This window comes from Zingiber officinale, chromosome 2A, assembly GCF_018446385.1.
Source record: "Zingiber officinale cultivar Zhangliang chromosome 2A, Zo_v1.1, whole genome shotgun sequence".
Classification (NCBI taxonomy): Eukaryota; Viridiplantae; Streptophyta; class Magnoliopsida; order Zingiberales; family Zingiberaceae; genus Zingiber; species Zingiber officinale.
Genome location: NC_055988.1, coordinates 18157573 through 18172644, shown reverse-complemented (window position 1 = coordinate 18172644; position 15072 = coordinate 18157573). Strand labels below are relative to the sequence as shown.

At 32.3% G+C, this 15072-nt stretch overlaps 1 protein-coding gene across 1 annotated transcript; it reads right to left on the bottom strand.

Moving 5' to 3' along the window:
* Nucleotides 1-13899, bottom strand: LOC122040879. The gene is made up of 8 exons (XM_042600354.1): nucleotides 13554-13899; nucleotides 12699-12732; nucleotides 3020-3253; nucleotides 2441-2530; nucleotides 678-743; nucleotides 511-602; nucleotides 314-361; nucleotides 1-246 (listed from the first exon to the last, which is right to left on the bottom strand). The coding sequence occupies exons 1-8, from the start codon at nucleotides 13853-13855 to the stop codon at nucleotides 129-131; spliced, it is 984 nt and encodes a 327-aa protein (XP_042456288.1). The 5' UTR covers nucleotides 13856-13899; the 3' UTR covers nucleotides 1-128.
* Between the last annotated feature and the right edge of the window lie 1173 nt (nucleotides 13900-15072).

Genomic DNA, 15072 nt, shown 5'->3' with positions numbered 1-15072 from the left:
TTCATCAAGGTGTAGTCAACTTAGTGCGATGTATCTGCCATTACATTAGCTTGATGCTTGTGATCATCATGAATGATGAATCCCAACTGTTTTAACAATGGGACATTGATTCAGAATTTAGGGAGCAATTAGCATACCTTTATAAAGCTATTTGGGAAATATTTTGGACAAAGTGAGTTCTTCCCTCGTACAATCAGCCAATACAGTCCATAACAGGGGACGTGAATTAAGGCCATGGACAAGTACCTGCAGACATGGAAATCAGTATCGGAATTGATATAAACAAAATAAAAGAATGAAGCAGAAAACTTACCAAACAGGCGACCAAGGAGTATCAAGATCCAAGAAAGGATACGGCCACCTGACAAGTACTATACTATTAAATTTTTCAATGCTTAAGTTCGTTGGCGAAATGATGCTATCATGAAAGACTTGCATAACGAAGTTGTTGTCTATCTAGCGCTAACAGATTTATAATGCAGTAACTGGCAATAACTAGAGTGCTCTCACCAAGACAAACCGCAGGCATGAAGAATCCACTGGAATGCCACATAACTGCAACTCCAAAACACAAAATACGCCATTCGGAACAATGGAAATGGCTGGAAAAGAAAATTTCTTGGATGTGTTAACATGTCAAAATATAGTGACTAAGGGCAGGGTTAAAGTTTACATACCAGGTTATTGAGGAAAGTGTCGATTAGAAGGAACACAGCATTAAGAGAATGTATGCAGCTCATTATCTGCCAAATCATATGCTTTTCAGTGACCCATAAAAGATAGAGCAAGTATAAAAAATATCATTAACTCATTTCACAATTTGATCTGATACAAAGATTTTGCTTTGGTTATATTCCTCCAGCTAACTAACAAAAGTCTTCCATCTCAAGAATTTAAGTAAATCAATTGCCATTGTTATTTACGATCTATGTTATACTCATCTGTGCATTAGTTAATATTAGTGTCTACTCCATGTTAGTTAACATTAATGTAGAAAGGGATGTGACAGATTCTGTGAAGAAATAACAACAAAGAACGAAGGAGACACCATGCGCAACTGCATATTGTGATCAAGGTTGTCGAAGGTTCTCTCAAAAAGATATCGTGATCAAGTGTAGCAACTTTGCTCATAATAGCTGTCGTTAACTCATGCACAACATGTTGTGATAGAGGGACAAAGTTGCCAACGCACTTGCAGCAATTTCATATCACTCACAAGAACAAGATAATCTGTGGTGTAAGTCGATCTTGAGAAAGCAAAATTGTAAGGTACATTGGGTTCCAAAGCTACAGTTCATAAAATGTTATAGCCAGACATCAAAGCTTATTAACCTATGAAGCATCGCCAAGTAGTTCCATGCTTACTATTTACTTGCATCTTTCATTGCCTTAATAATGCTTGACTTTACAACTTCAACAAAATTTTATAGGCTTTGTTTTATAGCATGTACAACTCTATAGTAATATTAACTTTACGTGTATATATTAGATTTTTAGTATTTGTCCCGATCAATTATTCTTAAAATTTTATTTAGTATGCTTGATGATGTACCTATTTGTAATGTGATAGCTGTTCGGAAACATAGATTATCTAATACATGAACAAAAACTTGGATGCATTCAGAGATTACACCAAAAAAATGACCATGGATGTCAATATTGGCATTAACATCGAACGCTCCAAAATGTAGTAACAACAGTAAAAACAATTAAATTAAAAGGTTAAATTAAATATTAATTAATAAACAGTATACAACCAACAATATTATTATAACAATCAAGTTAAAAAAATTATATTATTTATATTACTAATAAATAAAAAATAAAAAAAAAATAATTATATAACTAATGTCAATTAATTATTGTATTAATTAAGTAAAAAACCAATAATATTATATATTCATTTATTTATTAATATTTCATTGATTTTATTATTTATAATTGTTTTAAATTGGAGAACAAATATTAGGCTATCTTAAAGATACAAATTTTGCATAGCATATCTTCTTGAACCATCACTCGTAATCTTCTAGCTTAAAGCATGAGTAAACTAAGGTATTATATACACTAGAAACAAACGAAGCAATAAGTTGAATGACTAAAATAGCCACTATATAAATTTCTAAATACAATCTCTAAGCAAGAAAATGATAGATTCTAAGCAGTAATAGGTAAATCTGATTTACGGCATACGAGAAATTAGACCAACCTCTAGATATTGAAGGGAAAAAAAGGGTGGAAGAGTGACATGTTTACAAACTGTTTGAGATAATTGCAATGTTAAGGAGAAAAGCATGCTTTAAGTTCAAGTGCCTAAAACCAAAGGTGTTACTAAAATCAAATAAACATTAACAGACACTAATGATTTATGAATCTATATTTAGGCAACTAGCAAAAAAAAAAACTGCATCCTAAGTATACAGAGGTTCAGGATACTCACAGCATTAATACGAAAATGTTTAGAGGATGAATATGGTGCTAGGACAGTCCAAAATACTAAGTCTGTCAATAATGCTGCACCTGCACTGGTCTGTAAATCAAATTATTAATATGAAGTTTTGAGATTAGGCAAAAGGAGCAAGAACATTCATCAGGGAAAAATAAAGAATGAGTTAATAATATTGCCAGTTAGAGAAAACATTTAAGAACATGCCAGGAGGAAAAAAGGAAAATGGCATTTTATTCAGATCACATTAATTAAGATACCAGAAGAAGAAAAAGATTGTGAAAATTTTGGAACATTCAGTGATCTAACTGTAACTTTTAATATTCATGAAAGGAGACTGTTTTATCAGCATCCATGAGCCTTCATTAAAACATTTTCCATGTTTTAATTCTTAGGAATAGTTTTATTTATCGGCCATAAGTGCTAGAAGAAAAAAAAAAGACTGAAAGTCTGGAACACCAGTGATCTGATTATGAGTAAGTTTTACGAATCGGAAAGGCAACTTGTACCAGCACTCTCCAAGTACACTAAACCATTTCAATGTTGTAAAATGAGAAAATGTTTAACTCTTACCTGATAGACAAGTTGCATAGTGTATCCCAAGAATCCTGCTCTTTTACCCTCAGCTTGAAGGTCACAATATCGGTGTAATCTTACTACATTCATGTTTTTCTTGGTTGTGAAAGGTATAGTCACAGGATTATTCTGTTCAACTGTGTCTTTGACTCTATTGGCCTCCTCATCATGCAGAATAGGTGGTGTCTTTGAATAAATCCAACAACCATGAGCAGACATGATGGTACCAATCTACACAAATCACCAGAAATTAATTCTTACTCCAAGATTTTCTACTGAAAAAACAAGCAATTTGTAGCAATAAATATTCCCGTGTTTGGTATTGGCAGGGATAAACCCAAGAAAAAAGACTCAGTCCTTGTGGCATCGGAATGGTAATGCAAAATAAAGAACTTGACAATCTTTAAAAATGTTTAAAAAGTAAAGGATGAAATCAAAACAAATTTATTTAATGTAGGAACTAGGCGGTATAAGATGAAGTGGAATAGTTATATCCACATAAGAAGAATCTGGTGCTTTATAAGAATATAAATTAATAAATAATTGAGAATACTAATGTTCAATTATCAATAAATAATGTAAAATCAACTAATTAATAATATAGAGAAAAAAAATATAACTTAATTATTGGAATATCTATTCATATTTTGTGATTATCTTTATTGTGTAACCTCTATTAATAGTTTATAAATGATTAATTACCAACATTAATACAAAAACTGATCATTTATTATCAGTATGAAACTTTTATTAGACGATAACTATAAGTAATTTATTAAAATTACAAATGAGATCATACAATAGAAATTTATTTGATTAAAATTGAAAAAACATATACCAAATATTATTATGTGATATAAGAAAAATATCCTTACAGTTAGTATGATTCCTTTCCCTAGTACTATATTTTAATCTATATATTTTGTTATTAAGTTTCAAATAATTTTTTTTAATAATTTAAATTGGTGAATTTGATAAGTCTTCATGACACAGTATTTTCTTTAACATTTTAATAAGAAAATAATTAACTTCATTTATTTGGATATATATTATGTTAAAATTTTGAAGAATAAAAATGCTTTTTATCTTTAATTAAATTATGTTACTACTAAATATTGTTTGATTTTTGTAAACCTTATCTTACAAAACTTTGCATCACTTCATCTTCAACTCTTTTTTTCTCTTCATAAACTCATGAATGTAGCAACAATTCTACATTGTAGACGGCATTGCTATAAAGAGCAGCTATGGAAATGATATCTACAATGACCAACCACAGAAAATCAATTGATGACATTTTCAAAACTAGAATCAACCTTTCATGCTACATTTACTTTGTCTAAATTGTTATGACAAGAATTTTTATTTATTTCTCTACAATTTATTTGATTTTATTTCAAGAAAAAGATGGCCATATTTGAGGGGCATGCTTCTAAAGGATTGGTGTAAGTATGATCAAAATGCTCCACATATTTATTTGATCAGGGATTGTGTTGTGTTGAAGATATAATACATAGGTGATTAGGTTCTCAATTAGGATCTTTCACTAAAGCATAACAGGTCCACGAGAATAGGAAAAAAAGGATATAAACAAAAAAAAATACATAAAGAAGACTTATAAAATCTCAAGCACAATAATCAAGATAGTTTTGATTTTGAAGCCTGAAAAGCAAGGAAGATTTAATTCACCCGAGAACCTCTCACAATACATAAATCATCTAAACATCAGAAAGCAAATCTCAAGTTTTACAGTCTGTTTGAGAAAGGATTCCTCAGAAACTAAAGAATGAAGGCTTGTGACATAACAGGAGCAGAGTTAGACACTCCAGTTTAAACATCTAAACATCAGAAAGCAAATCTCAAGTTTTACACTCCATGATATTTCACTCATGCTCTGCAATAACATATTAAAGAAAACTGATTTGAAAATGAAAGCCAACAAATATTGCTGCATAGAATGGCAATGGAGATCAAAACCACTGCCAAGAGAAATAATGATGGAACAAAGGAGCGATAGTAATATTGGCTAGCAGTTTTGAAGAGAGTTAGGGTGATTCTCATACCATGAACAAAATGTTCTATATATATTTCCTTTTTTGGATCAGGGACTAATTATTGGAAAAATGTGAATGGAAACATGACTTGTGGGTATTAGTCCCACATCGGTTGAGTGGCATTACGACTGATAAATAGTGCATAAGGAGGTGTGAATCCAGGGCTAAGATTGTACCAACCAAAGGGTTCTTGTGTGAACACTACTGCACGAAGTGGACCGCAGTCGAGGCACAGTGTGCCTACATGCATCAGTCAAAAGTCGCCATGAGCCTCTTTTGCGTATGTCTACTCAGCCTATGTGGCTCAAGAGAAATGTGACACTAGGCGTGCCACATGTTGTTCATGCTTCTTGCCACATTGTTCATACGAGCCACGTTTGGTTGCTTACGACACATGCCTTAGTGCATGTTAGGCACAAGTGTCATGCATGCGACAAACACACATGCCTTAGTGCATGTTAAGCACAAGTGTCATGTATGCACAAACACACATGCATGACAAGTTGCTCAACACTTCTTTATAAGGAGCAAGGAGCTAGGAGAAAAGGCAGAGCTTGTGAAACAAGTTGTGCAAGCAAGTCAGAGAGGAGAATTCTGTGAAGAATTCGTATAAAAAAAGGGAAAGCAAAAGAGAAGAGTGATTCCCTCATTTCGTCCTCCTTTCATTCTACCGTGCAATTTTTCGCTGGGTAAACGCTTGTGATAGTATTCAGGTATACACTCAATTCGCCACGTCAACCTGTGCTAGGTTATATCGTGGTCTCGCCATTTTATCATGGGAAACAAACACCCAAGCGTGACCTCTTAGCACAGCTGGAGGGGACAAATTTATTTTAAGGAGACTATCTTGCTGCAGGACTCGGCGTCTTTTGTTTCTCGGGCGACGCTCCTCACGCAACTTGGACACAGGCTCCGTGTTTGTTCAGCGTCCGGCTTGAGCCATCGACATCAACATCCTCGACTCAGCACCCGGAGCACTCACCGACACAACAACTTAACGATCAACCTACTCAGCCAGGCCTACAGCTTGAGATTATCAGCTCAAGCTATCTTGACATATAAGTAAGTATTGTCCCTTCGATAGATTGTGGATAAAAATTCAACACTAATGCCCTAAATATAAATGATAGACTAGGAGTCCTCCCTAAAGAATAGAAGGTCCTCAAGAATAGAAAATGTACATAAAAGGAATAATGCATAAAAATAAATAAATTGAGTCACATCAATTGAGGAAAGATTAAAATCACAATAACCAAGAGAGATTAGTTTATCCAAGAATCTCTCAGAATGTATAAATTGTCTAATAGTTTAAGTGGACTGGGTTGATTGGGCTTGAGCTTAAATCCAGACTAAACCTTTGTGCCCTATATTTTAACTGAATAATTATAGAAATTAGTATTGAGTTATTCTTTCAGAAGATTAAGAAGTTGTTTATTAAGAATGGTTAAGTTAAATATTAGGAACAGTTGTTTGACTAATTATTAAGATTAGATGGAATTTTCTGAGTTGATTATTTGGTTAATTTAATTGATTTGATTATTGGACAATATTGATGAATTATTATTGGGGATAACAAAAGGAATTAATATTATTTAATCTTAATTCATAGAAGTATTTATATGAGTTATGTTTAAACTGATTCTTTATTAAGTTGAGGAATTTAATGGAGAGATTTAAATTTATGAATTTGGTAAGGTGACAACAATAACTAATGTATGATTTAATAATTAACTGATTAAGAAGCTTAATTTGAATCTGTTTGTAATTTAAGTGTATGATTGATTCAAAGAGGAACTCCGCCCGTGATGAACCAATTATGATCGGTCCCAAGTTCGGATGAAAGAGGAGGGTTGCGTTAAGTTGCCAGCCAAGGTTAAAATTATGGAAAATATTCAATGAATGGATTCATTAAACTATTGTACTAATGATAGGTTATTCCCCGGAAGGAACACGTTGCAGGGTCCGACTATAACGTCTCTATAAGGACCGCTACATCTCCAGAACTCAGGTGTAGTGCTAAATATGCAAGAGTTCGTGTTGCAAGGTTTGATTGTAATGTATTGGCAAGGACCGCTACATCTCCATGAGAACTTGAGTATAGTGTCAAATAAGCAAGAGTTCTCACATCATAGGTTGGATAAGAACAGATATGATAGGAAAACTAATAATCTAAGATTTGGAATATGGAACATAGAAATCCTCACAAAATGGAGGTAGTAAATATGATGATTAGAAGAAAAATTAGTATTTTGTGTATACAAGAGACAAAATGGGTAGACAAGAAGGCAAAACTGATAGAGAACTCGGGTTTTAAGTTATGGTGTACAGGAAAGAGTAAAACAAGAAATGGAGTGTGTATTATTGTAAATAGTTTGTTAAAGGATAAAGTTGTAGGAGTAGTTAAAAAAAGGGATAAAATTATCAGTCTTAAGATAATAGTAACGAAAGGAACTATGAATATAATTAGCATATATGCACCGCAAGTAGGATTACATGAAACTACCAAATTAAGGTTTGGGGACGACATAGATAAAATATTACAAAATATTCCGCCAAATGAAATGATTTTAATAGGAGGCGATCTAAATGAGTATGTCGGAGTGAAAAATAAAGAATATGAGAGGGTACATGGGGTTATAAGTTTGGAACGAGAAATGAGGAAAGAAAAACTATATTAGATTTTACGATAGCAAATGACCTTATATTAGCTAATATGTTTTTTAAGAAAAGAGAACACTTAGTCACATTAAAAGTTGGAATAATAAATCGCAAATTGACTTTCTTATGGTTAGGAAGAAGGTTCGAAAGATTTGTAAAGATTGCAAAGTCATCAAGGTTTAACTACCCAACATAAGTTAGTAGTCTTGATATACGCCTCAAACATAGTATCAATAGAAAGAAAATATATACGATTTTAAGAATTAAGTGGTGGAAGTTAAAGGATGGAAAGTAAAATATATTTAAGGAGAAGGTAGGAGTACAAGCATTAGATGAAATATATAGTGATTCTAATACGACGTGGGATAAGATGGTATCAAAGTTGAAAATAGTAGCTAGGAGTGTACTCGGTGAGTCAAAAGGACATGCACCACTAAGTAAGAAATCTTAGTGGTGGAATGAGAAAGTACAAGAGGAAGGAAAAACAAATACCTTATAAAGAACTATATTTTTGTAAAAATGAGAAAAACTTTAAAAAAATATACAATAGCCAAGAAAGAAACTAAGAGAATAGTGAATAAAGCAAAGAATAAAATTTTTGAATGATTATATCAAAAATTGGATACAAAAGAAGGGAAAAGAGACATTTATAGAATAGTAAGTAAGAGAAAGGAAAACAAGATATCTTATCTAAATAAAATATATTAAAGATGAATGTAATAGGGTACTAGTAAACAATAGAAAAATCAAAAAGCAATGAAAGAGGTATTTTCATCAACTTTTTAATAAAGGTTTAAGTAAGCAACTTAACTTAGGTAATTTAAGTAGGTTAAATGAGTATAGAAATTTCAATTTTTATCATAGAATTCAAACTTCAGAAGTAGAACAAGCTTTAAATGGGATCCACAATGAAAAAGTCATTGGACTAGATGATAATCCAATAGAGGTATGGAAGTGCATAGGGAAACAAAGTATTGAATGACTTACAAAACTATTTAACATGAAATTGAAAACGAAAAAAATACTTGATCAATGGAGGATAAGTACTCTAATTCTGTTATATAAGAATAAGGGAGATATACAAAATTATGCAAACTATAGGGATATTAAACTAATGAATCATACCATGAAATTTTGGGAAAAAGTAATAGAAAAAAGATTAAGGAAGAAGACCATAGTAACCGAAAATTAATTTGGGTTCATACGTGGAAGGTCGACAATAGAAGCTATACATCTTCTTAGATAATTAATTGAAAAATATCAGGAGCAAAAACAAGATCTACACATGACATTCATTGACTTGGAAAAATCTTATGATAGAGTCCAAGAGAAATTATATGGAGAATTCTAGAGCAAAGATGTGTTAGCGTAACATATATTGAACTAATTAAAGATATGTACGAGAGAATGTAATGACTAGAGTAAAGACTTCAGGCGGAGTAACTGAAGCATTTCTAATAAAGATAAGGTTGCATCAAGATCAGCTCTAAGTCCCTATCTTTTTACACTAATTATGAATGAACTCACTGCACACATTCAAGACACAGTACCATGATGCATATTGTTTGCAGATAGTATTCTAAAAATCGGCCTAGGTGGTAGGCGCCAGCCAGCCGCACCGAAAACATACTAGTTGGCCAACCTAGGCGGCCTTGGCACCTAAGCAGGATTAGGCAGCCCTAGGCGTCAACTAATCAGTTGAATCATCTAAGCGCCGCGAAAATAGTATGTTTTCATGATTTTTTTTAGTTTAGATTTTTAAATTTAAAGCTCAATTAAAAAAAACTGAAATGTAACATTTTTGTGTTGGACTTAAGTTTTATAAGCCCTAAACTTTGTTTCAACAAGAAAATCGATTTGTTGGCTTGCCCTAGCAGCTAGCACCAAACTTCATCTTCAGAGCGAATGAAAAAGCCCATATTTTGGAAAATCAGAGAGTTAAAAGGCTGGAGAAATCTATTTGAAGAAAAAATTATTGTCCAAGTGTTCCTTAACTAAGCGACTTGAAAGGGATTGAATTGAAGGTTGGTCAAAGCCTCATCCTTTGAAAACGTCATTTCATCAAACACTCGCAATATTCATTAAAGCCGAAAGGTAATTTGTTTTCATTTTGATACTTGCAAATTGAAAGATAATTTATTTTAATTATTATGTAATTTATGTTGATACTGTGAAATCCGCCTAATCCCCGCCTAGGTGGTCTAGGCGCTAGGCGCTGGTCTGGCACCCGATTAGTGCCTAGTAAATTTTAGAACCTTGTTTGCAGATGATATTGTTTTGGTAGATGAAACACGTGAAGGGGTAAATGTTAAACTAAAATTTTGGCGAGAAACGCTAGAAAAGAAAGGTTTTAGACTTTAGTAGAATAAAGACAAAATATATGGAATTTAAGTTTAGCAATATTAGACATAATGAGACAATTGTTAAGATAGGAGATGATGAGTTGCCCGAAAAGCTTTAGATATTTAGGATCATTTTGCAAAATAATGGAGGGATTGAGAAAGATGTCTTATATAAAATACAAGCGGGATGGTTGAAATGGAGGAGAGCGTCGGGTGTTTTATATGACCGTAAAGTACCAATAAAACTTAAAGAAAAATTCTACAAAACCATAGTTAGACCTGCTATGTTATATGAACTGAATGTTAGGCTATAACTCGAACACATGAGCAGAAGATGAGAGTTGCAAAGATGAGGATGTTAAGGTAGATGTGTGGACATACGAGAATGAACATAATAAAAAATGAGAGCATTAGAGAAAAAGTTGGAGTTGTATTTATTGAGGGAAAACTCTGAGAGACACATTTAAGATGATACAGACATGTACTTAGACGATCAATAAATGCTCCAGTTAGATGAAGTGAAACTATTACAAACACGCATATCAAATGAGAAAGGGGAAGATAAAAAAAGACTTGGTTAGCAGCAATAAAACAAAATAAAATTTATTTAAGTATAGATAATGATATAATAGGAGATAGAGCTCAATAGCGTAAAAGGATCCATATAGTCAAGTGGGATAAGGCTTGATTGTTGTTGTTATTGTTGTTGATTCAAAGAGGGAATTAAGAATTAACTAGACTGCAGGGTCGGCTCAAGGCATAGGCCATTAAGGTCTATGCCTAGGGCCTCAATATTATTGGGGCCCATTGATTGAATAATTAAGTAGACATTAAAAAAATTAAATTGAATCATTAATATTAATTAATGACATACACATTAATAATTATCATGCTAACTCATTAATTGCATCTTATCAATTAATTTATTATTCCTATTCATACCTTACACGTATCCTTATTTCCTCATCATTACAATTAGCTAAGATTTTATTTTATTTAATCTTATTTCCTCGTAATTGCACTTGCCAAGATTTTATTCTATTTAATTATATATCTTATAAAACTAATAAACTCTTTCCTTCTCAATATATCTAAAAAATACTAATTATTCTCTCACCAGTGCTTTGTGCCTATTTCTTTTCTGATCATTAATTTTGTACGTTATGCTCTCGTTAGTATCTTTTTTCTTTTCTCATCAATAATTCTGTAAGTTTATGCCCTCTCGCCGGTGATACTCTCAAACGCTCTTCTTCTCTGGCCGATAATATTTCTTTGTCCTTTTTCTTTTTCTTCCTCGATAATAACATGAATCAGAGATTTTTTTATCCAAACAACGTAAAATAAAATGCTTCATCAGAAAAAAAAAATTCAAAATTAAAATTAATAAAATTTTATTTACATTCAACAATGCCTCAAAAAGATTAAATAATTTAACAATGTTAAAAAAAATTATCTAAATATTAGCGAGAAAACTAAATTTTATATAAAAATAATATTTTATTTTTTAAAAAATAAATCAAAATTTTTTAAATCAGTCCTTCTTAATCCCAAATTAAAATGAAAAAAACTTTAGCAAAAAATTTAAAAATATATTAAAGAGCTTTTATTATTATTATTATTATTATTATTGCCTAGGGCTTCGGAAAATCTTAAGACGGCCCTGCTAGACTGGTAATTGGTCTAATTTAGTTTTTGATCATGAAATCAATCTTAGTACATGGATTTGCAGATGAGATTTAATTGGAGGGTCAGAAATGGTTTATTCATAAATTAAACTGTTCAAAATGGATAAAGCATATAATAGGTCATGATAAAGAAGTACTGCCATACTCATCATTGTCAAGCCATATTTGTCTCAATTTGGGTATATATTAGATGCATCTGATCTCTCCATTGAGCTGGAGCACTATTCAAGAAAGATCAGTAGTAATATTTAAATAAAATATATCATTTTTTATTAAAAACAAATTTGGGGTTCATTGTGATGTAGCATGAAGATGCTCTTGTACCAAATTGATGCGACACTAAATTCAAACTTCAAGCTCACGCAGAGAATTGGGAGAAAATTCACGTGATACAAGGGATCTATGTCATATAGACATTAATAAGAGCAATTTTATTAACTTGGAGATGATAGATATTGAAGAATTAGACCTCTTTTATAAAACGCAATCTACACAGACTAGGGAGATAATCAAATTGCAAACAAGCAAATAACTCGATCCAAATTAAACTCCTACCAAAACTGCTCTCTTCTAAATTTAAAGTAACCAACACTATTTGACACTCTAAAATTAGGCAAAATTGCTACTTAAAACAACTCCTTAAAATTTTATCCTCCTAAGAGGAGATCTTACAAAAATAAATACCCCAAAAGTCTAAATTTTTGAAAACATTAATTCATAACTTGCATTATCCACTCAGCTGATCAAGCATGTGCAATACAATGGTTGTGTACAGTTTTCTACAGTTTTCATAGTTGGTCATGTTCCATGCGTTTCATGGGTGAAGGAATAAGAAAGATGCCGGATAAACAATGTACTATCAAAAATATCATAGTTTAAAAATAAACGCAGTACTCATATTTGACTAGATAAAATGAGAATCAGTGGAGGAGCATACCATGAAATAGACAGTGACCAGTGCAAAAGTCCATCTGCAGAGAAATTTGGTTAATAAGTGTAGCAAGTATGAAAATAGAAATCGCAAAGTGACTCAATTAACTCTAGCTTCAACCTTAGGGAGAGCAATTAGCCTTTAGATATAAATTGATTACTGAAAGATTATCATAGAAAAGGCAAGGCAAAGAAAATAATAACAATATTGATAATAATTCCTCAAGGACTGGCAAGTTGCTGGTTCCTATAAGGAAATGCCTAAACTGAAATACAAATACCTGATTTTTTTATTTTAAATTTTACAAGTATAAAGGTAATAAAAGAAGACAATTCAAATATCCCATAGAACATATCAAGGCTGCGAAACTACTACTTCTAATTAGAGTTGCACTATTCAAATTGAATAATAAGGTCGCATCTGCTCCAGTATGTTCTGTACTTCCCTCCTCCAGTTATCAAACTTAGCTGGTAAAATTATTCTATGAAGTCATAAGGGGTGTTGTATAATCAAAAGGAGCTAACTATGATCTATTCAGCTTTTAAACGTAATGTTGCTTCTATCTTACATCAGTGAGCAGGAGCTAAAACCGACGATAAAAAAATTTAATTAGACATTCTTTGCTAAAATTTAAAGCGGCAAGGATATAGAACACGAAGCAAGTTCACTTACTAGCAAACTTCGTTATAGCAGATAAACTATGATTCTCACAATGTACATCCCCAAAATTTAGCCATACTCCAACTAACCATAATCTTCCTATTTCCACTAGTTAAACTCAATCCAAATAACAAAAAAAAAAAAAGGAAAGGTTAATAAAATTGTATCGATAAGATAAGGAATGGGTTTCAGAAGCCTAGCTGAGTATAGAAGTAAAACTCGACGAGACCGCGATCGAGGACCATTCGCGAGAGCAGCCCCAGCATGCCGAGAGATACGAGTCCGCGGTAGGCCAGAAGCCAGGCTGGGTGCATCCCGGCCCAGCACGGAGCCCAGAGATCGAACGCTCTGAGCGGTTCCGCCCTCGCCCTGGCGGCCACAACCGCAGCCGCGAGGGCAGGGACGACGATGACGAGAGCGCAGATGGCCGTCTGCCATCGAATCCAATATCCGGGCACAGCCTCCAAGTCCCCCAGTAACATCGAGCGGAACTCCATGATCATGAGCGCCCGATGATCAGAGGAGAGAGGCGAAAGGTAGAGGAAAAAGGCGGACTTAAGCCGACGGGATCATCGAAGTTCGAGAAAATTTCATTTCGCCCCCTGCATAATCCCAAATTACCATTAATGATTGAAATGCTTCAACATGCCGGTAAGATCGTCAACTGAATACTCTGTTCGTCGAGGTAAATTCGTCATGCCGGTAAGATCGTCAACTGAATACTCTGTTCGTCGAGGTAAATTCGTGAGTTGTTTCCTCCCGTCATCCTTTCCATCCACTTAACAGCTGCACAACTATAATTTGGCAAGTATGAGCATTAAATTGTTGTAAAATAATTTCTTAAATAAATAAATAATTTGACAAGTATGAGCATTAAATTGTTGTAAAATAATTTCTTAAATAAATAAATAATATATATATATAGAAAAAATATGCTAAAATTAAAATATAGTATAAACATTTTTAGGTGACCTCTAGGGGCTGGCCCTTGGGGGCTCTTGGAGAAAAGAGAAAAGAGAAAAGGGATTTCTATAGGAATTTTTTTTTTACTAACGTATAATTTGAATAGAGTTTAATAGAAAATTTAAAATTTAATATATTTCATTTAAAATATGATAAACTCTATATAAAATATATTTATCAAGATTCTTTAAAAAATGTAACACCATATAAAAATATGTTTCTCAAGTTTCTCTAAAAAATGATATACCTACAAATAAAAAAAATAAGTATAAAATAACCATTGAAAAAATCTAGATCTTCTAGCATGTTGAGAAGCAAAATCAATAATAAAGTCTTTAAAATCAAGTTTTTCTAACACCTCATTTTCAATACATAAAATTGTTAGTCATTTACATTCAAATCATTATCATTATTTTCTTTCAATTCTTCTTGTTCATTCGTTACATGATTATAATCATCATTTTCTCTCAATTCTTCTCGTTTATTGATTGTAAAATCATTCAGTTCTTCTTGATTACTCGATTGTTGCTCATTTGTTGCATGATTATTTAGTTCTTTTTAACTTTTTTCTTGTAATTCATCAACTGAATCTTCAATTGAAGAGTTAGCTTTAAAAAAACTTATGAAGAACACCTTTGTGAGTTTTAATAATCTGTTTCACTTTTTTCTGACTCCCAAATTGATATTTCTTTAGAAACATGTTTGTACTACAAATTTCAAATGTAAAAAATATAAAACACACAAAACTAGTAACAAA

Bases quoted from the DNA above. Each gene is read 5' to 3' on its own strand.
- LOC122040879 (XM_042600354.1), bottom strand. From the start codon at position 13,855: ATGATCATGGAGTTCCGCTCGATGTTACTGGGGGACTTGGAGGCTGTG. The intron at 744-2,440 runs GTGAGTATCCTG...ATGATTTGGCAG, and splicing joins AACATTTTCGTATTAATGCT to ATAATGAGCTGCATACATTC. The intron at 247-313 runs GTAAGTTTTCTG...CCATGTCTGCAG, and splicing joins ACTCCTTGGTCGCCTGTTTG to GTACTTGTCCATGGCCTTAA.